Source organism: Rhincodon typus, chromosome 33 (assembly GCF_021869965.1).
Source record: "Rhincodon typus isolate 14 chromosome 33, sRhiTyp1.1, whole genome shotgun sequence".
Lineage (NCBI taxonomy): Eukaryota > Metazoa > Chordata > Chondrichthyes > Orectolobiformes > Rhincodontidae > Rhincodon > Rhincodon typus.
Window position 1 is genome coordinate 4379254 of NC_063364.1, and position 23258 is coordinate 4402511.

Genomic DNA, 23258 nt, shown 5'->3' on the forward strand with positions numbered 1-23258 from the left:
CACACTCTCCCTCTCCCTCCCTCACACTCTCCATCCCTCCCACTCTCTCTCCCTCCCTCACACTCTCCATCCCTCCCACTCTCTCTCCCTCCCTCACACTCTCCCTCCCTCCATCCCTCACACTCTCCCTCTCCCTCCCTCCCTCACACTCTCCATCCCTCCCACTCTCCCTTCCTCCCACTCTCTCTCTCTCCCTCCCTCCATCCCTCCCTCACACTCTCCATCCCTCCCTCACACTCTTCTCCCTCTCTCTCTCACTCACTCACTCACACTCACACACTCCCTTGGTTTCTCTCACTCTCTCCCCCCTCCCGTTGCCCTGGTAACTGCGCTGCCGGAAGTTCCGGTGACGCGAGGTGAAAGGGCGCCTGGTTGCTGGGGGAACAGCTCTGGCTGAGGGACGCTGTTGTGTTCGGGAGGGCGGCTCATGCCCGAGTGAGAGCAATGGGCGAGAGAACCTACAACTCTTCAGTACTGCTGCACAACTGGTTCGAGGATCTGGCCTTGGATGAGGTGAGGAGACTGATATCGTGTCTATTATATATTTAATATGTTGACCATTGTCGCACTGGAACCCTCTTCCCTGACCCACCTCACCTGGACCCAAGTCCTCTAGGCCTGACCCTGTTTCCCTCATCCTGACTAAACCCTTTATCCTGTCTCCAAACTCTCCCCCCACCCCCAGCTTAACTTTATCTTCTGTTACTAACGTCCAATCCAATACACCAACCCTATCTTCCAACCTTATTCTTTTCCAAAATCTCTTCCTCAACCTCATCTCCAACTCTGAACTTGACTTACCTGATTCCACTGCCAACTGCCCCAACCAAAAACTCACTCAAACCTTCTCCTGCAACTTTATGCTTGTAAACCTATCCTCAGACTTTGGCGCTATTCCTCAATTCTTGGCTGAATCGCCACCTTGACCCCTTTTCTTAACAGTGTAACCTTGATGCCACTGCTTTGACTCTATCATCCGAAACCTACTCTTATTTCATTGCCTTGTAGCCCTATCTCCACAGCTGTATTACAATTGCTAATCCTTTAACCCTATTGCTATCCCTGTCCTGTTACCATATCCCGTTATCTTATCCCCAACTATAAAACTAAGCCCATCACTTAACAATTTCCCAACTCTAAACATCTCACTAACCCCAATGCTATTACACAATTCTAACTTCTCATAGCAGAAGACACAAAAAGGCATCCCAAAGAATAGTTTAAAAAAATCAAGGGATAAAATGGATCGAAGAACTGAAAGCAATCGTAGAGTCAAAGAGATATACAGCACGGAAACAGACCCTTCGGTCCAACTCATCCATGTCAACTAGATATTCTACGTAAATCTAGTCCCATTTGCCAGCATTTTGAATCATAATCGCATAGAGCCAAAAACTTCAGGAAAACTAATGGCTTGGATTTGATGGTCTGCACTCTACAGCCTTGAAAGGAGTATGCATTGTTTGCAATTATCGAAAATTCCCTAGATTCTAGAAAAGTACTTGCAGATCGGAAAATGTAACATCTCTATTCATGAAATGAAGGAGACAGAAAGAGGAAAGCTATTGACGAATTAGCCTAACATATAACTGCTACTGGGAAATGCTATTAATATTAAACAGGAACTGGCAAGACATTTAGAAAATCAATACAATCATGCAGAGTCGACATAGTTTTTCTTGCAAGCAAAATCCTGTTTGACAAATTTATTGGAGTTATTTGAGATGTAATTAACTTATGACCTAATTAATTTTAAATTTAACCACAAACACTATCCCATAACTTTAACACCTAATTCTAACCATTCCCATAATTCATACAGCCTATCCTGTAATACTAACTCCCATCCAAACACAACTCGTAATGCTTGAACCTGAACTAAGCCCATCACTCTACTGCAATCTCTGACGTGCTCACCCCTACAACTATTACCAACAATAAATCCTAACCTAATTCTGAAATATTTGACTGTCAGAGGTTATTGTGACATGGTCGATGATTCCGTGGTCAACAGTTGCTCTCAGTCCTTTACATGCATGTAAAATGTTGATGCCGGTGATGTGGCTACATATTTTTAGTTATACTAATCACATCATCCTGTTGCACTTTATGGAAAGGTTCTGGAAGAGTGCTACTACCCTTAGGGAGAATATACGTGGGAAGTACAAAATCTTGGCGTAGGAGGTGGATTTGGAAAAAGTTTCCAAAGCTATTTTTTAATCAATCTCCTCAAAGAGGTTATTACACATTTCTGGAATAGGTGGGACTTGAACCCAGACTGAGCAATTGTGAAGGTTTAGGAAGGTAATTCTGGGTAGCAAAGCAATGGGTTACTCTGTCATCAATGTTAGGAGCAGGGAGAAAGGGTCAGTCAGAAGGATTGGCATGGGGTGGAGTTTCTCCTTTGGACAAGATTATGCAAACTGTGTTCAGAATTGCACTTGTTTTTACAAGTTTCTTTCATATACTCATTTTCATATCACTGGATACAAAATCTATCAATGAAGCAATGCAATCAGGCAGCCTTTATAAAGGTAACTCCATTAAAAAAAATCAGAAATATGATTAGACATACTCTGAGAGTAGTAACTTGCTACTGGGATAAAAGATGAATTCTGAAGAAGTGTCATACCGGATTTGAAATGTTAACTCTGTGTCTCTCTCCAGATGCTGCCAGACTTGCTGAGTTTACCAGTACTCTCTGTGTTTGTTTTGAACGTAGTACTGGAATTTGACTAAAAGAAAGTCGTTGCACAAATAAACATTTTAAATCGGTGTCAATCCACCACCTGTGAGTAACCCAAATTTAATTGACTGGAAATAAAAAAATACTGTTGATGTTGGAAATCTGAAATAAAAGCAGAAAGTGCTAGAGAAACACAGCAGGTCTGGAAGCATATGTGGAGAGAGAAACAGTTACTGTTTCAAGTCTGATTGTGTCTCTTTAAAATTTAAGAAAAAGGGGAAACGTGACAGATTCTGGTGAAGTCCAATGCAAACTGGAGTTTTTCTTTCGATTTTGTTTCTTTCGTTTTTCGTTTCTTTGGCACGTTAGTCGGTGGCATCGGCTCAGCAGCAAGAGCAGTGTGTGGGGAGTAGCGGCAGTCTCCTGGCAGTCGGAGGTAGTGGCTGATGCAGCACTTTCTGGCGATTGGAGGCAGTGGCAGCAGCAGCAAGGATATCCTCCCAGTGTTTGGGGCTGGCAGCAGAGCCAGGGTCTCCTGGTTGCGGGGCGAGTGTGGGTTCAGCATGGGACTTGACGGCGGCAATACCGAGGTGGGCCCAGCAGCAGTGAAGAGATGGCACCAAGAGTGGCGACTCTTACATTGGTGGGTGAGGTGCAGGTGCTGGCAAGGCGGTGGAGGAAGAGTGGCGGTGCAGGAGTCGCTAGCGAGCCAACTCAGGACTCATGGTGGAGGTGGCAGAACAAAGATAGACTCTCTTTCAGTTACATCTTTTTACTCTTTTTATTCTTAAACTGTTCAAAATGATGCCAGATTGTGGTGACAGTTGAAGCTTTTCACCGTATTTTACTGTACTCTTCACTGTAAAATGCAAGTGACAATAAAATCATTCAAATCACAATAAATCATTCAAATCATAAAGGGCATATAAATTAGGGGCAAGAGTGGGTCTTCTTATCACCTCAAGCCTGCCTCACCATTCTGTAAGATTATGGCTGATCTGCTCCAGATTTCAATGCTAATTTTGTGCCTGCTCCTCATAGTCCTCAGCTCCTTGATATTTCAAATAGCTAGTCACCTATCTTTAAATACTTTGAGTGATCTAGCCACCACATCTCTCTGGAGTAGAAAATTCCAGGAATTCACTATTGTTTGAGAGAAGAAATTCCTTTTCATCCCAATTTTAAGAGTGAGTCTCCGTATTCTGATCCTTAGTTCAAGACTCTCCCACCAGTGGAAGTACTTGTTAATATCTACAATGCCAAGTTCCCTCGGAATCATATACATTTCAGTAAAATCACCCCTCAATCTTCAACTTCCAATACATAAATACCATTTAGCCATTCTCGATAAGCCAAGCCTCAGAACAATGCCTCATTTTCTGCCTAGACACTTCATAACCTTCTGCACCCAGCACAGTTCAACAACTTCGGACCATGAACTGTGTCCTCCATTTGATTTCCTTTACTCCACTGTTTTGCTTTCAGCAGAGCTGACCTATACTCTACTATTAATACCAACACTCCTGCTAAGCTGCGTGGCTGCACGTGCACAGCTGCCATCAGCATGCCAGCACAGATCGCAGCATTGACTCCTGGTTCCAGAAATCCACACATGGACCTTACAGATTCCATCTAATCTTTTTCTTCTACACCTCAGGGGTCCATGTCCATGTAGAGGGGATATAGAATACAGGGAACTCTGATTAAAGCATACTCTGGACCTACCTCTCTTTTCCACGACCATTACTACATTCTTTGTTTGTTCTGTGCTTTCTTTAACCTGCCTTGGTCTGTAATCTCCCCTGAACTTCCCTTCTGCTCCACTTCTTCCTCCCCACCTCTTTCTACAGCATAAATCCATAACTTTTCCATTTCTTTCTTCAGTGCAAAACATCACAAACATATTAGTTACACTGAACACAGTTTGCCTTAAAATTATACAGTCTTTTGCACCGATAACACTGCAGCCAAATTGCACTAGAAAGAAATGTGAGACAAAGTGGAAACATAATGTAAAATATGATGCATCCAATGACAACAGTACTGCCAGTAGTGGTTTCTGATCTTAACTATTAAATGCTCAATGCTAACTCATACTGTCATTGTGTATCATCAGTCACAAAGTCTGATTGCTTTGTCAATGTCTACTAACATAAAATGGTTCTATAATATTATTCATGGATAATATTATTATAATATACAATATTATTAAATTGTTTGTATTGTGTTGTATATAGGGGTCTAATTTCTATGAAAGTAATGTATTGCAGTTTATTAGGCATCATAACAAAGCAGGGTGCTCCTGAGGCAAATATAGTTAGGTGCTGGGGCACTGGCTGCTTTTGGGGTTATTTTCTCTGCCTGTGAGACTCAGATTTTTTTGAGTTGCTGATCTCACATTTATATGAAAAGTTCTGATGAATACCATAAGACTACTGTGCATCCTATCCATCCTTGTGCAGTAGTTTTAGTGCAGATACCAATACTATTGATCCAATCTGTAATGTAATTAACAATATATAGTGCCTATAGGAAAATGTTTCGAGACTTCACAGGAGCACAATAAGATGAAAAATCTATAAAAAGACCACCGGAGCCTTGAAAGTGGAGAGGTTTAGGGAGAAAAGTTTGGACTAAAGGACTAGACAGGTAAAAGCACAGGCAGACATAGCAACCAAAGAAAAAGGGTGATGCTAAAAGTAAGACAAAAAGGTTTCAAACAGTCCATTTTGAATAGTGGCCAGGAAGAGCTTGGAAATGACAATGAGAGAACAGAGGAACAGAGATTCTGGCAAAATCTGAAGACAATTTTTAAAATTGTGCCTTATCCAAAACTGGATTGATGGATTGACAACATAGGTGCTGTTAAGGAGTTGAGGGATGTGGCTGTAATACACAATTCAGTGCAACCAACGTAAATGTGAGATCTGACGCCATGTCCTCAGATGCTGAGGCTCAAATGCAGCCCAGTAGATAAGAAATAGGGAGTCAAGGACAGATCCATTAGTAAAAGCAAAATTCTGTGGAAGCTGGAAATCTGAAATAAACACAGGGATTGCTGAAGAAACTCAACAGGTCTGGCAGCATCTGTGAAGAGAAATAGAGTTAATGTTTCAAGTCTAGTATGACTGTATTTCAAAGTTTAGAAGAAGAGTCATATCAGGCTCGAAATGTTAACTCTCTTTCTCTCCACTGTTGCTGCCAGACTTGCTGAGTTTCTCCAGAATTCTCTGTGTTTGTTTAAGGAAAGATTCTTGGTGACTCCAGAGGCCTAGGAATTGGAAGAGAAGAAATTGCAGGAGATTAAATAGGTTAGAGTGGAACCAGGTGACGGCTCTCTCTACAGTTGACTAATGGAGATGATATATTGAAGAAGGATGGTATGGTCAAGAGTGTCACAGACTGCACACAGATCGAGAAAGATGAACAAGGATAATGTACCACAGTCACAGTCGAATAGAATATCAACTGTGACTTTAATTAGGATCACTTCCGTGCTATGGCAGTAGTGTAGACAGAATAGAAGTGTTTCATTCATGTTGTTGTGGGAATGATAGACAGGAACTTGAGAGGTGATAACATGTTCAAGGATCTTGGAGAGAAGTACAAGGTTGGAAATGAGGAGCTCATTTTTAAGGACCAAAGGTCAAGGTTCTTTTTGATGAAGAAAGGAGAAATGATGGCAGTTTTGCTAAGGGGGAAAAGGGGTACAATACCCGAGGTAAGAGACCATTTACAATGTCAACCTGCCTGGGTGCCTGCAAGAGCAGTTGGGTGTTCAGTAGTTGGTGGAGCATAAGGTTAAGAGAACTGGAGATGAAACTCGTAGACAGGTTGAGCTTATAGAAGTCATGAGGGGATATAGGATTTAGACTAAAGTTAAAGAAAGTTGTGGGATCAGGATTAGAACAGGGAGGACATTGGCGTGAAGCTTGGCTTGATGGACAAAGGGAAGAGAAAGATGCAGCAGAGGTGGCTGAATGGATGATATCAATCTTGGTGACAAATTATTCCATGAACACCTAATGCCTATCATCAGAGGTAAAGTGATGTGGGTAGGGATGAATTATACTGCAGAAATTAATTCAACCACACCACACTGCAGAACCAATAGACTTTTATTTTAGACTTGGTCAAGATGATGATGTGTTGAAGTTCAGTTAACAAATGATTTGATTACAAATTTAGATGGTTCCCACACTTATCAACAATAAGTAAACAATTATTCATAATCCACAAGGGATATTAACCATCTCTGTCCACTAGCGAGAGATGGACCAGTTCTGAGGAAGGGTTACCGGACCTGAAATGTTAACTCTGTTTTTTCCTTCACAGATGCTGCTAGACCTATGGACAATTATATATTCATTCACTTATTCATCCACTCCCTCTGCCACAGTAGCAGCATTGTGTACCATCTACAATATGTACCTGCAGAAATTCACCATGGCTCCTTAGACAGCATGCCTCAGATCTAGGACCACTACCACTAAGGGAAGCAGATATATGGAAACATCATAACCTACAAGTTCCTGTCCAAGTCTCTCAATATCCTGACTTGGAAATGTATCACTATTCCCTCAGTGTTGCTGGGTCAAAATCCTTGATCTTCCTCCCTGACAGTCTTGTGGGTCTACCTACAGTGGTTCAAGGAGGCATCTCACCACCATCTGCCCAAGGGCAATTAGGGACAGTCAATAAATACTGGCTAACCAGTGATATCCACATTCCATGAATGAATAAAAATTAAAAACAAATGTGTATATATAGCTTGAGCAACATCAGTCCAATAAGATCAAAACTAACCATTAATTTCAATACTTTGAAAAAGTGTCTTTTACATTGCTATCATGTTACTTAGACAGGAAGAAGCTTTTCCACTTGTTGGAGGAATCAGTGACCAGAGGCATAGATTTAAGGTAAGGGGTAGAAGGTTTTGTAGGACCTGTGAGGGAAAATGTTTTCACCAAGAGGTTGGTGGGAATCTGGAACTCACTGCCTGTAAGGGTGTTAGAGCAGAAACCCTCATAACATTTAAGAAGTATTTAGTTGTGCACTTTCAATGCCAATGCATACAGGGCTATGGGCCAACTGCTGGAAAATAAGTATTGAATAGTTAGGTGGTTTTTTTTGACTGGCATAGATGCGATGAGCTAAAGGTCCTTTCTCTGTGCTGTAGATCTGTATGACACTGCGATCATTGTCTGCAGTCTACTGTATTTTGAACTACAGTTTGTATTCAATTTTATTTCTAAAAAAAGGTTTTGGAGAAAATGCTCTTTATGTTCAACCTCATCACGTGCAATTCAGTCAAATTCATGAATGTAGATTTAATTCCTCACTTCAGTTCATGGAATGTGTTAAAGAGTTTAAACAAAAAACAGTTGTTTATGCACCAACTTCAAGCTATTGAACGAACCCACCCAACACCAAATGTTCAGATCATCAAGTTTATGTAATAGCATATTTGATTACAGAAACATTTGAGTACTTGGTGGAGTGTAATGCCTCCCAGACTGCATTCTTTTGGCCAAAATGTACTTTGTATGTTTTAATCTATGTAGTCAATGTCTGAGTGTTCTTCCGTGGCTTGAACAAACTGGGAATGAATGAATTACTGAATGTTAACTAGTTTATGTAGGATTGGGGTATCAGCAGAGTGTCCATTGTTTATTTAAGTGCCACTTGGAACCAGGGTCCTTTGCTCAGCTCAAGTCTCTGTAATATTGGACATTTTTGGTACACGAGTCAATCCATTTCTCCCACAACCACAGACCATGCTCTAGATTTTTCTTTCATAAGGACTTCATCAACGTAGGCTACTTGGTTGACTTACAGCTTGCTCTGGGCACTTCAGTTCCAATGGGCATGCATTCTTCACCAGATATCACTCCCGTCCTCAGAGGATAGGACTCTGGTTTCTGCATCCCAGGACAATCAAGAGTGCGTTTGAATTTGTAACCTTTCAAATCAGAGAACGGAATGCTATCACTGAGCTCCCAGCTTGATGTCCAGTTTTGGTAAGCATATGCTCTCAATGTACAAATACTCTTTCCTCTTTTCCCATTGCATAGAAACCTTTAAAATTCCTGATGGTTGTGTGCCCTTTAAGGTACCTTTTCCTCTGTGGCACTGTTGAACCAGAATTTAACCGTGTATCTGCACATGGACTCCATCTAGTGGCTGTTATTACTGAACAGTATGACATAACTAAAAACAATTTGGAGGGTGTCATTGGACGGAATTTATGACAGGGATTTTGCCCATAGTCTTGAGAGCTGGCAGAGTTAGGGCTCTTGTGGCACAGTGGTAGTGTCCCCACCCTAAACCAGAAGGCCCGGTTCAAGCCCCTTCTGCTCCAGAGATGTGTAATAACATCTCTGAACAGGTTGATTAGAAAATAGGCTATAAAAATAATGACAGCTGGCAGAGTTCCTTGTTAATATCCATGTCTGTCGTGCTAGAAACAGGGGTTTAGTTTCCTGATGGGGTGTGGTTGATCTGTCTGATGGGTTGTATGTAAATAGGGAGAGATGACAAGATCCTCGCGTCATCTGTTTTGGGGAAATCACACTCTATTAAGTGCATTTTAGGCACTTAACTACCAGTGGCAGGTTTTCCTCAGGATTAAAGACTCCAGGGACAGATTGACTCTGTCCAAATCAGTTTTCATGATGCCGTGATGTTAAGTAATAACTTCCATGACGTGGAGTCTGTGCAAGTACAGTGTTGGTTGTATGGGTGGCATAGTCGGATGAGGGGATAGGTGGCTGGGGGATAGTCAGGTTGTGTTGAAGGTTAATTGAATGGTCAAGGGTAGTTGGGGAAGACTTGGGTTGTGTTGTAGGATGTAGACAGGGGTTGTGGGGCAGTTGAGTAGTCCAGGGGGCAGTGGGACAATGGCGATGGAGGAATTGGTGAGCATTTGGGTTACACTAATCACTGAGTTAGGCCAGAAATTAAACTGTCACACACTTCTACTCAACTGCTCACACTTCCAGGGTTAGTATCTTGGCAAGTCATGTGTATCTGATCTAAGTGTCTACCCTGCGTTCAGAATTGGAAACTTTTGTGGACAGTCCCAGGCAGTAGAGAATCAGCCCATCAGAAATTCCACTGGCATTTATGTGTCAGGACCCCAACAGGTTCCTGACATGTATCTCCCAATATACATCCCATCTCCAACAATCTGGAGACAGGAAGACTGAGGCCAATAACTTGATAATATATACTTGTGTCATTGATTGAGGTGTAATTATCAGCCAGGGATTAACTCCACCTCTTTTTTTGCCCACACCTAGTGATACATAAGACTGACATAAGGTTTGCAAATGTTAATTAACTCCATTACTTTTCTTCAGAATAGTGCCTTGGGTTCTTTCATGTCCATTCAGCTGAGTGCGCAGATGAGGCCTCAGTTTACAGACTCATTCAAAAAATGGCACCTCTGCATACACTTGCTGTAGTTAGGAACCTAACCAGCCACCAGTGGATCATAGAACTACCCTGACTCATTGTCCCAGATATTCCAATATGTGCTGGTATAGCTGAGATTTCTACCACTCCCTCATCTGCAGTAAAACATGCCTGTCTGCTTTTGATATACAACAAATGTATAGATTATGTAAATCTGATTAACTACAGCATATTTTGCTTGTCTGAATATTTAATGCAAAGAATGCTCAATGGGAGGAGTAATTTAAAGCCATTTCCTGCTGAACATACATATAAAAACCACAGCCTGAAAATTACTGTGATCATACAAGTACATAATGTATTCCTATTCAACTCTTCTATATTCTAACAGACATAATTCCATTGAAAATTAATGGATAAAGCATAACAACACATTAAATGCATGTACTATTACATCACTTACTGTAATGTTCAGACTAGTGCCTGTCTAACTTTCTACCTATCAGTAAGTGAACCACTCAGATATCTTTGAGGATCTGAATCTATAACAATTTGTGATTTAAGTGAGACAGCCTGAATGTGTACTCAGACTGCCATGTACATACAGATACTCCCCCTGCTCCAACATGATGTATTAGGTGCATAGTGCACACTCTTATTTATTGCACCTCAGTAGTGTCCATGAAGTCTTTATTACAATAGTAACATTTAAAAAAAATCATTTGGGTAGGTACATGGATGGGAAGGGTTTAGAGGGGTATGAACCGAATGCGGGCAATTGGAACTCGCTGAGTGGGCAGCATGGGCTGGTTTGGGCCGAAGGGACTGTTTCCATGCTGTATTACTCTATAACTCTAAGTGTTATTGGAGGTGCAATGAAACATCTGGGCCCTATAAAGAGACACAAACAACCATGTAAATGATGATAAACAAAGGTTTACAATGAAGTTACAGAACATTGTTCCTTCTGCCACTGACATAGCCTCAGCACACATTCCTCTTCCTCTCGCTCTCGCCGTATCATAGGGAACACCCCGTTCTTTAGATGAGGTGGAAGGAAGGAGCCTATTGGTCTGGATGGTTTGGTGTGGTGTCCCTAAGGGCATTGGTGTCTGGATGGCTCAGACATGTTGAGGGTCTTCTTACCAGAGGTAAGTTGACTCTCCTGAGTGTGAACCTCCAAGGATTGGATGGAGGCAGTTAGGGTGGAGGTGGAGGGTCTGGCTACCCCTGTAGTGACCTCATTGGAAACTGCTGAGGTGCCTCTGTGTGGCTGTTCCCCTGACTGAGTGCCTCCTGACACAACCCTGTATTCAAAGAATAAGGAAAATTACAGCACAGGAACAGGCTCTTCTGCACCAACATGCTGCTCATTACAACTAAAACTCCCTTCCGGGTACTGTATCCCTCTATTTCCATCCTATTCGTGTATTTGTCAAGATGCCCTTTGAAAGTCGCTATCGTATCTGCTTCCACTACCTTCCCCGGCAGTGAGTTCCAGGCACCCACCACCCTCTGTGTAAAAAAACTTGCCTCGTACATCACCTTTAAACCTTGCCCTTCGGACCTTAAACCCATGGCCCCTGGTAACTGACTCTCCCACCCTGGGAATAAGCTTCTGACTGTCCAGTCTGTCCATGCCCTTCATAATCTTGTAGACCTCTATCAGGTCGCCCCTCAACCTCCGTCGTTCCAGTGAGAACAACCAAAGTTTCTCCAACCTCTCCTCATAGCTAATGCCTTCCATACCAGGCAACACCTTGGTAAATCTTTTCTGTACCCTCTCCAAAGGCACAACATCCTTCTGGTAGTGTTGCGACCAGAATTGAACACAATATTCCAAATGCGGTCTAACTAAGATTCTATAAAGCTGCAACATTACCTGACAATTTTTAAACTCAATGCCCTGGCCAATGAAGGCAAGCATGCCGTATGCCTTGTTGACTACCTTTTCCACCTGCGTTACCACTTTCAGTGACCCGTGTACCTGTACACCCAGATCCCTCTGCCTATCAATACTCTTAAGGGTTCTGCCATTTACTGTATATTTTCCATCTGGATTAGACCTTCTGAAATGCATTACTTCACATTTTTCTGGATTAAACTCAATTATTCATGTGAGGACAGGACACTTGAATTGGGATCAAGATTCCCCACCCTATTTTTGCTACTCCGGTGGTTCTGAGGACCAGTGGTTGGGGCAATGGTGTGCAAGTCTGTAGTGTCTCCGGCATCCTCTGAGTGTACTTGACCGGTCTGTCTGAGACAGCTTCCAACTTGTCCATGGAGGCATACAGACGGTCACAATTGTCATGGGGGATTTTAATCTACATATCGATTGGTCAAACCAGGTCGGTCATGGCAGCCTTGAGGAGGGGTTCATAGAATGCATCCGCGATAATTTTCTTGAACAATATGTAATGGAACCTACAAGGGAACAAGCTATCCTAGATCTAGTTCTGTGTAATGAGACAGGAATAATTAATGATCTCACAGTTAGGGATCCTCTTGGAAGGAGTGATCACAATTTGGTCGAATTTAAAATACAAATGGAGCGTGAGAAGGTTAAATCCAGTACCAAAGTCCTGTGCTTAAACAAAGGAGACTATGATGAGATGAGGGAGGAGTTACGTAAGGTGAAATGGGAGCAAAACCTTTATGGTGGTTCAATTGAGGAACAGTGGAGGACTTTCAAAACGATTTTTCACAGTGCTCAGCAGAAGTATATTCCAGTGATAAGGAAGAAATGTAGGAAAAGAGAGAGCCAGCCATGGATGTCTAAGGAAATAAAGGAAAGTATCAGATTAAAAAAAAACACACAAAAAAGCAAAGAGTAGTAGGAAACTAGTAGATTGGGAAATCTTTAAAGGCCAACAGAAAGCCACAAAAAAAATTATAAAGAAAAGTAAAATAGATTATGAGAGTAAACTAGCTCAGAATATACAAACAGGCAGCAAAAGTTTCTATAAATATGTAAATCATAAAAGAGTGTCGCAGGTAAACATTGGTCCTTGAGATGATGAGAAGGCCAATTTAATAACTCGGAATGAGGAAATAACCGAGGCATTAAATAGTTATTTTGTGTCGGTCTTCACAGTGGAAGACACAAATAATATGCCGAAAACTGATGGCAAGAAGGTTATAGCAGGTGAGGACCTAGAAACTATCATTATCACTAAGGAGGCAGTGCTGGGCAAGTTAATGGGGCTAAAGGTAGGCAAGTCTCCTGGCCCTGATGAAATGCATCCCAGGGTACTAAAAGAAGTGATGGGGGAAATAGCAAATGCACTAGTAATTATTTACCAAAATTCACTGGACTCTGGGGTGGTTCCTGCAGATTGGAAAACAGCCAATGTGACGCCACTGTTTAAAAAAGGAAGTAGACAAAAAACGGGTAACTATAGGTCTGTTAGCTTAACTTTGGTAGCGGGGAAAATGCTTAAATCTATCATTAAGGAAGAAATAGTAAGATATCTGGATACAAATTCTTCCATTGGGAACACCCAGCATGGGTTCATGAAGGGTAGGTCATGTTTAACTAATTTGGTGAAATTCTTTGAGGATATTACTTTCATGGTGGGCAATGGGCCACCTGTGAATGTGGTGTATCTGGATTTCCAGAAGGCATTTGTCAAGGTGCCACACCAAAGGCTGCTACATAAGATAAAGTTGTACAGTATTACAGGTAATGTATTGGCATGGATAGAGGATTGCTTGACTAGTAGAAAGCAAAGAGTAGGGGTAAATGGGTGTTTTTCTGGTTGGCGATCAGTGGCTAGTGGTGTGCCTCAGGGATCGGTGTTGGGACCGTAATTATTTGCAATTTACATAGATGATGGGAGTTGGGGACTCAGTGTGGTGTGTCAAAATTTGCAGATGACACTAAGATGAGTGGTAGAGCAAAGTGTGAAGAAGACACTGAAAGTCTGCAGAGGGATATAGATAGTCTAAGTGAGTGGGCAAAGGTCTGGCAGATGGAGTACAATGTTGACAAGTGTGAGGTCATCCATTTTGGTAGGAATAACAGCAAAATGGACTATGTTTTAAATGGTAAAAAATTGCAGCACGCTGCTGTGCAGAGGGACTTGGGTGTCCTTGTGCATGAATCGCTAAAAGTAGGATTGCAGGTGCAGCAGGTAATTAAAAAGGCAAATGGAATTTTGTCTGCCATTGCTAGAGGGATGGAATTTAAAAACAGGGAGGCTATGCTGCAGCTGTATAGGGTCCTGGTGAGGCCACACCTGGAGTACTGTGTGCAGTTTTGGTCTCCTTACTTGAGAAGGGATATACTAGCACTGCAGGGGGTGCAGAGGAGATTCACTCGGTTGATTCCAGAGTTGAGAAGTTTGGATTATGAGGAGAGACTGAGTAGGCTGGGATTATACTCATTGGAATTCAGAAGAATGAGGGGAGATCTTATAGAAACATTTAAGATTATGAAGGGAATAGATAGGGTGGAGGCAGGGAGGTTGTTTCCACTAGCAGGTGAAACTAGGACTCGAGGGCATCGCCTCAAAATAAAGGGAAGCAGATGTAGGACTGAGGTCAGGAGGACATTCTTCACCCAAAGGGTTGTGAATCTGTGGAATTCCCTGCCCAGTGAAGCGGCTGAAGCTACCTCGCTGAATGTTTTTAAGGCAAGGCTAGATAAATTTTTGAACAGTAAAGGAATTAATGGTTATGGTGTGTGGGCAGGTAAGTGGAGCTGAATCTCAAAAAGATCAGCCATGATCTTATTAAATGGCGGGGCAGGCTCGAGGGGCCGGATGGCCTACTCCTGCTCCTGGTTCTTATGTTCTTATGATTGGTTGCACTGCTGCAGCTTCTGGTCTATGAGGGCCATTCTGTCGATTCTGATCCTCACTGTGGCTTCTTCAACAGCACCTCTTTGCACATTTGGATCCTCTCCTGTCAGGGTCAGAGCAGGTGCCTGGTCTCCGGCAGTCGTCTGAGTGGCTTGGTGCATTTCTTACTCAACCATCTGTGGAGCTGTTGCTGTGCTGTACCGTGGTAACCAGCCTCTGATCCCACAATTTTCCAAGTGAGTCATAACAGCAGTGGGCTTCTGTGGGAGATCTGTTGTTCAATGAACTTGGCACCTCATCGAGGGCTCTGAATTAAGAACAGGGTACCGGCTGAGAACCAGCCTCCTGCCTTTGAAGTTGACAGCCTATCCTCTGCCCTCTGCAAGAGAACTCTCAGGGCAGAAATTGGAGAGATTTCCATCCCTGGCATCCTGATTGGCAGTTAGTTCAATGGGCCTTCCCCCAAGGAGGTGGCACGGGACTTTGGCCAACTTAACAGATGGACAAGAACACTGTTGTCAGGTCTAAATCGCATCCCAGAAGTGGGGTGAAGGATCAAGATTGAGATTGATGTGAAGGTGTTGAAGACGTGATCAGGAGGTGGATAGAGGAGGCAGTGAATGGGAAATATGGTGAATGGTTGTGAAAGGTAAGTAATTCCTAATTCCTACTCTCATTCTTAACCTGCCAGATTACCACAGTAAGAAAATAACACAGATATTACAGTGCAGAGTCTGGTTGGTGTACTGCTACTGAAGGTTGATGATTTTGCCTGCATAATGCTTTTTTGTTACAGTTTAATTGCAATTCTGCATGGTTTGGTAAGCAGAGAATTAAGGGAAAGAGAGCAGGTACAGCTGCTAGCAATGGGAGGACGGCCCTGCATCGAAGGCTACATCCAAAGCAGATATTCATCTCTCCCACATGACGTTCAATGAGAAATAATATATAAGGCACCTTTGTTTCACAAACCGTTGACACCTGATTTTGGCTACAAATTGAACCTCACATTTCAGCTTCTTCTTTCCTCTGGTGACAGAATTGATATTCAGATAGAGGATGGAGGGGTATGGGATGTGGAAAGGACTTTCTTCCCCCCTCTCCACTGCTACACCAGGGTTTCCATGGCAGCACTTTAGGTCCCTCTCAGCATCCATTTGTCTGTTCAGCAAATGGATGGCTCTACACTTAGTCTTGGAGTGTTCTGTACATCATGAGAAACTTCCTGCAGTATGTTGCAGCACACTTTTCTCATCTTAACAATTTGTATGGAAGCCATTTTCATTACCTGAGAAAGAGATCCATGCTCCCATTATTTTTGAAAATTGGGCCCTTTGGGGCCTCAGTCATGGTTGCTTGCTTCTACCCCTCCATGTAGAAATGAGTCTTCCTTCCTTCCCGTCTCTGGTGACAATTTTCTGACTAATTCTTTGCAAATGGATTTTTGTTTTGTTATTGGTGGCTTAACAGTAAGGCACCAGATTATAAATTGGTGAAAACATGGCAGTTGCTGTTGATCTGGAAGTGCCCAGTAGGTAATCAGAGTGGTTAACTTCTTGATTCAAGGTACCTCTATGATCTAAAAGGCAAAAGAGAGTGTTTAGTTCTGCTGACGATTCATGGAGTCATAGACTCATACAATTCATTTGAGGCCCTTTGGCCCATCAAGTCTGTTCTGCCAAAAATACACTAAAACCTCCATTAATTATATGTGCTCTTGAATAAAATAGGAGCATTAGTAAAAGCAGAGCAATATTTTGAAAGACATCAAGCTGAAATAAAAATGCTGAGTATCGACCAAACGTCTCTTGCCAGTTTACCTTCATTTCACCCTGTCCTATATTCTCACCTATCCACCTTTTTCTTAAATACAAGACCTTTCAATCTTAACAAAAACATTTCCTAATTTAGCATCTCTCTCAATCTCTCTCCTTATCTCCCTGTGGATTTTAGACTTGAAATTCAACATGGTGGGTACGTAGACAAGCAGTATCACATCAAAACTACTGCCTACAATTCCATTCTATGTATCTAATGGAATGGAATTTCAAGGGTGTCATTCAGCAAACAGTGAAACTAATTCCACTTGCCTGGATAGGTGCAGCTCCAACAACACTAAAGGAGCTTAACATCATCCAGGAGAAATCGGCACGCTTAATTGGCATCAACAAACATTCATTCCCTCTACTATTGATACTCAGCAGAAGCGGTGTGTACTATCTACAAGATGCACTGCAGAAATTCACCGAATATCCTTAGACAACACCTTCCAAACCCATGACCAGAGAACAAGGATAGCAGATACATGGGAACACCACCACCTGCAAGTTCCCTTCCAAGCTACTCACCATCCTGACTTGGAATATATCGTTTTCCCTGATGGCATTGTGGGTCAACCCACAGCAGGTGGACTATAGCCGCCAACTAGGGAAGGGCAATAAATGCTGGACAGCCAGCGATGCACACATCCCATGAATGAATTAAAAAAAAACTTGATTTGAGTCACCTCTAATGTCCAGTTTCACTCCATAGGAGTTTCAATGATTATAATCTTCCAGCAATTATCCTTCTCTGTAATAGGCTGTGTGCAATTGTTACCTTTGGAGGGACTAATTTTACTGGTCTTGGAAACAAAGGGACTGCAGATGCTGCAAGCCAGAGTTTATAGGTATGAGGCTGGAAAAGCACAGCAGGTCAGACAGCATCCGAGGAGCAGGTACGTCAATGTTTCGTGCCAAAATGTTGACTTACCTGTTCCTCAGATGCTGTTTGACCTGCTGTGCTCTTCCAGCCTCACACCAATAGGCTTTAATTTTACAGGTCTGTCTATGTCATGGAGTCTTGCCCATATGAGATCATGTTCGCAATAATAATGAGATCAAAGTGCTTTTTATTTTTAAATTGTATTTTTCAATGCTAAAATAAGTTCTTGTGACAGCAAACGGGAATTGAGAGTAGTTTTGAATAAAATGTTTTAAATGTTTGAAGAGATTGCCTTCAGCAGAAGTGTGTTCTCCTGACGGCCATTGTCACAACTGCATCAGGCGTGTCTACAAAGTGGTCTGTGAAATGTAAATTTGCAGATTCAATTTTCCCCCATTTTTGTTAGTCTTTTAAGTTCAAAATGTCCGAATTTTAAAGAAAAACAGAGCAAAGCTTTGGTCTGAAACAAGATAAAGTTTAGTTCAGTACACAACTATTGCTGAAAATAATCAAAAAAAGTGGTAGTCATTTGCTAAAACACAGAAAGATTAAAAGTTGTTCTGGATAAAAGATACCTGTGAAGATTAAGGTAAGATCAGTCTGTTATCATTGCAAACCTGTTACTTGCTTGAAAATTCTCTTTCTGTGGTGAAGGGGTGGTAAATTTGATGTCAGAATTTACCAGCTGCAATGGATTCTACAGCTGCATTGTGGGAGGTTTCTTCTATAGGTTGAGCAGAACAGGTCTGGGAAGGAATGAATGCGATAGGAATGCTTCTTTGTTTTGCTTTTATGTCACTGCAGGTTGTGGTACTTGGTGGCCTGGTTTAACTAGATTGCCTTTCTCAGTCCCTCCCGAGAACCCTTTTTCTCTGATGGTATTTCTCAGCATTCTCCTTGATGTTCTCATTAAAATGGTGTTTCACAGCCTGTTATATCTAACCTTAATGTATCCTAAAACTGTTGCATTATGTTTCCATATCAGATAACAAAAACCCACCTATCATTTTTCATTTACGGTGTTTAATATTTAACTGTTTCCGCCATTAATTGAGATGGTTCTCATTGTCAGGTGAACTCAGATAAGCTATTCACATCTCCAGGGGCATCATTGTCAGTGAGTTTCTGTTTAGCCTTGGAAATGTTCATTTAATTTCAAAATGATCCCTTATGATTTCGTCCTGAGATAAGTACGGTCTAGCTCCAAGACCAGTTTAATCTACAAAGTTGTCATGTGAATTATAGCCACTCCCATCCTCAGCCCCTATTCTGGAAATAACAGTGAATTAATACAGTGGGTTTCTAGTTCTAAAACTGCTTTGAATGGCTAATGAAGATCTGGGAGGGTTTAGCAGCATTTCAAATGGGTATTTAATAAGACCTATCACAAACTCACCAAAAGCAGAGACAGCTAGACGTGGTGTACAAAGTTGTGCATCATAATCTAAAAAGAGTGAGATTTGTGCATGCACCCAAAAATGTAATAAAAAAGTTTCTTTTTATATATCTTACAGGATGTTATTAAAGACTTCATTGCGAAGAAAGAACGTGGGGAGCTTTTGATACAAAAGATGGGATCTTACAGAGAAGCTCTACTTGAAAAGGTGAACGATCAATTTCAAGTATTGAGTTTAGTTTCACCACAAGGCAACCATTTTTCATCAGTGTTTGACCACAGTTGCAGTAAGATCATCTCATAGTTCCGGTATCAAATTAAACATAAATCATCTTTATTATACTTTGTAATGCCACAGTTTGGTGTGATTTGTATTATTCATTAAAGCACGATGCTATTTAATCTATTTAACTGGTATTTTGCAGGTATTAATATGGGCAGTTTCTGTCAGCTGACCATTTGTTATCATTGGTTTGCACAGCTAGAATCAATGGCTGCGTTTTTAAAATCAGTCTATATATCTCCAATAATCTTGCGCATGATTGTGCCTTTTTTGAAATTTGGGTTTCCTACCAGCACGTTGAGCGTGTTCTCATAGCAGATGGATAAGTTTTTTGAAGCATATTAAAACTCCTATGCAGTAAAACCTGCAGCATAAAAAGTAAATCATTCCAGGACTACATGAATAGAAGATGTTTGAAAAACATGAAAGAATATTGATTAAAGGGATTGTACTGCTGGAGAGAGAGAATGGCTCAGGAGTGTCAAGAACAGAATCTCTTTGGTTACAACTAAGGAGCAATACAGTATGCAGTTACTTTTGGTGTAGTCAAAACAGATGAAAACAATTTGGAGGAACAAATGTTGCATGGGAATTGTGGAGAGGTACAAGAATTAGTGCAAGCCTGAGGGTTTGAGTGGTCTATTCTTCCTAATTCATATGTTTGTAATTATAAAGTAGTTACAATGGGGGATACTAAGAATCTGAATATAGTTTGGGATAGTGGTAGTGAAAAGGCCAGGGAAGATACAAGATTTCATAGTGCACATTCAGGAAAATATTTTGCCACAGTGTGTTTCTAGTCCAATAAGAAAGGAGGCACCGCTGGACCCAGTTCTTGAGAATGAGGTGGGTCAAATGGATCACGTCAGTGTGGCAACATTTAGGAGACAGTGTATCATATGGCTTATGCTGAGAGTGATAAAAAATAATGAACAATCCAGAGTAAGAGAATTAACTGAGGAAAGTAAACTTCACTGGGGTAAGAATGAATCTGGGTCAGATAAATTAGAATCAAAGATTGGCAGGAAAAATGTAACTGAACAATGGACTACCTTAAAGAAGCGATACAGTTCAGGCATGGTCAAGGTATATTCCTACAAGAATGAAAAGTAGGCCAAAAAATTCCAGAGCTCTGTAGACAGCACTGTAGATAACAAAGTGATTAAAGTGAAGGAAAAATCTTGTACTTATGACAGATGCTACTATCAGGCTGAATATATATATCTATATATAGATATAGATATAGATATATTCTATAGATTGTGTACAGTTGTGGGTGCCACACTATAGAAAAGATGTGAATGCATTGGAGGGAGTGCAAAAGTGATTTAAAAGAATGGATCCAGGATTGAGAAATTTCAGGTATGAGGATAGATTGAAGAGGCTGGGCCTGTTCTCCTTGGAGTGAAGAATGTTAGGAGGAAATTTGATAGAGGTCTTCATAACTATGAGCGAGCTGAAGAGAGTAGTTAAAGAGAACTTGTTCCTATTCATAAAAGAAAAAAAGACAAAAGGGGCATGGATTTAACGTGATGTGCAAATGAAACAAGGGTGATGTGGGAAATTTTGTTTTCACAAAGATTGTAGTTAGAGTCTGGAATGCACTGCGTAGAAATGTGGTGGAGGCACGTTCAATTGAGGCATTTGAGGGCATTGGATGATCATTTGGATGGAAGCAGTGTGCAGGGATATGGGGAAAATGCAGGTAATAGAACCGGTGCAAGCATAATGGGACAAATGGCCTCCTTCTGCACTGTAACAATTCTCTGATTCTGTGATAGACAGTTCAGACAGGATGTAAAAAGAAAACAAATTAGAGAAGGAAAAGAGACTGGCAGCTAACACAAAAGGGATTCCCAAAATCTTCTGTAGGTACACAAATAGTCAGAGTGGTTAAAGATGAAATGGTGGGACATAGCTAAAGTATTAAATAAATACTTTACACCTATCTTGGCCTAGGAAGCAGGTTACAGTGACAGTTGAGGTGATTAACATGTTGGAAGGATTTAGAAGTGATTAAGGAAGGTATTGCATTGACTGTACTTAAAGTTGATAAGGAGCAGGACTGGATAGGGTGCATCAAGGACATAAGGGAAATGAGACATGAAATTTTGAAGGCATCAGGCATAATTTTCCAGTCTTCCATAGACTCTAGAATGGTGCCAGGGGACTGGAGAATTGCAAAAAAAGGTGTAATGATAAGCCCAACAACTACAGGCCAGTTAGATTAACCTTGTCACTTAGACAAATGCAGGTTAGTTAAAGAAAGCCAAGTTGGATTTATTTCAAAGAAAATCGTGTTTAACTAAATTACTGTAAGTTTTTTGATGAGAATGTGATGAGCTGCCTTCTTGAACACTGCAATCCCTGTGCTGTAGGTTGACCCACAATGCCATTGGGGTTGAATTCCAGGATTTTGATTCAGTGACACTGAAGGAACGGTGATATATTTCCAAGTCAGGATGATGAGAGGCTTGGAGGGGATCTTGCAGGGGTGGTGTTCCCATATATCTGCAGCCCTTGTCCATTTAGATGGAAGTGGTTGTGGGTTTGGAAGGTGCTGTGTAAGAATCTTTGGCAAATTTCTTCAGTGCATCTTGCAGATAGTATGCACCGCTACTACTGAGCGCCAGTGGTGGAGTGACTGAATGTTTGTGAATGTGGAGCCAATCAAGTGGGCTTCTTTGTCCTTGATAGTGTCAAGCTTCTTGAGTATTGTTGGAGCAGCACTCATCTGGAAAAGTGGGGAGTATTCCATCACAATTCTGATTTGTGCCTTGTATATTGATAGACAGTCTTTGGGGAATCAGGAGGTAGGTTACTCACTGCAGAATTCCAAGCCTCTGACATGCTTTTGTAGCCACTGTATTTATATGGTGAGTCTAGTTCAGTTTCTGATCGATGGTAACCCGCAGGATGTTGATAGTGGGGATTTCAGTGATGACAATGCCATTGAATGTCAAGCGGTGATAGTTGGATTATCTCATTGCCTGGAATTTGTGTGGTGTGAATATTATTTGCCACATTTGATGAGCCTGGATATTGTCCAGGTTTTGTTGCATGTGGACAAGGACTACTTTACTATCTAAAGTGTTGTAAATGCTGAACATTGTGTATTGTGCAAATTCCAGAGCTACTATATTGAGAAAAAGATAGTGGCTCTTACAGTAATTGACTCGGTCAAGCATTAAATTTAAATCTGAGATTGAGATCTGAAATGCAATAAATAACTGCCTCCTTTAAAATGTTTCAACTCTGTGTATGTGTTAAGGAAACAGATAAGACGTAAATGCAGAAAAGTTGTTTCCCCTTGTGGAAGAGTCTAGGACCAGAGGGCATAATCTCAGAGTAAGGAGTTGCCCATTTAAGACAGAGGTGAAAAAGAATTTCCCCTCTCAGGGGGTTGTGAATCTGTGGAATACTTTACCACAGAGGGCTGTTGAGGCTGGGTCACTAATAAGGCTGAGATAGACAGATTTTTAATCAGTAAGGCAATCAAGAGTTATGGGGAAAAGACAAGAAAGTGAAGTTGAGGATTTTCACATTAGCCATGATCTCATAGAATGTGGAGTAAACCCAATGGGCTGAAAGGCCTACTCCTGTTCCCATATCTTACAATCTTATGGTCACCTTACCAGCTTGCGGAAGGTGTGTTTAAGGTGATGGATTTTCATGTGCAGATGTGTGTGTTAGTTATTTTAAAAAAACTAACCAAATAAATGAATATTTTCCTTATGTTTGACTTTGGCTCTATGTTTAGTGGAGAGTTGATAATTATTGAGGACATTGATAAATTATTCTAATTATATTTGTGTGTAAATCTAAATAACTCATACATAATGGTCACTGTAGATGGTATTGTTACAATGTCACAACATCACTAAATAAATGAATCAGTTAAAGTGAATAACTGATGATATGAAACTCAGAAACATTATGACCCGTAAGAAGAATTGTACAGAACTTCAA

At 41.3% G+C, this 23258-nt stretch overlaps 1 protein-coding gene across 2 annotated transcripts in view; it reads left to right on the top strand.

Annotated features, from left to right (window-relative positions):
- Positions 1–368: 368 nt before the first annotated feature.
- The window catches only part of cfap161 (cilia and flagella associated protein 161), a 60140-nt gene continuing 37250 nt past the window's right edge, over positions 369–23258 (top strand). The window contains exons 1-2 of one of the 2 annotated variants that reach the window (XM_048615958.1): positions 369–513; positions 19125–19214. In XM_048615958.1, coding sequence (XP_048471915.1) covers positions 445–513; positions 19125–19214 — 159 coding nt within the window. In that variant the 5' untranslated portion in view covers positions 369–444. Of the gene's footprint in view, positions 514–14992; positions 15557–19124; positions 19215–23258 lie in introns of those variants that run through there. The other variant, XM_048615959.1, reaches the window with a different exon arrangement.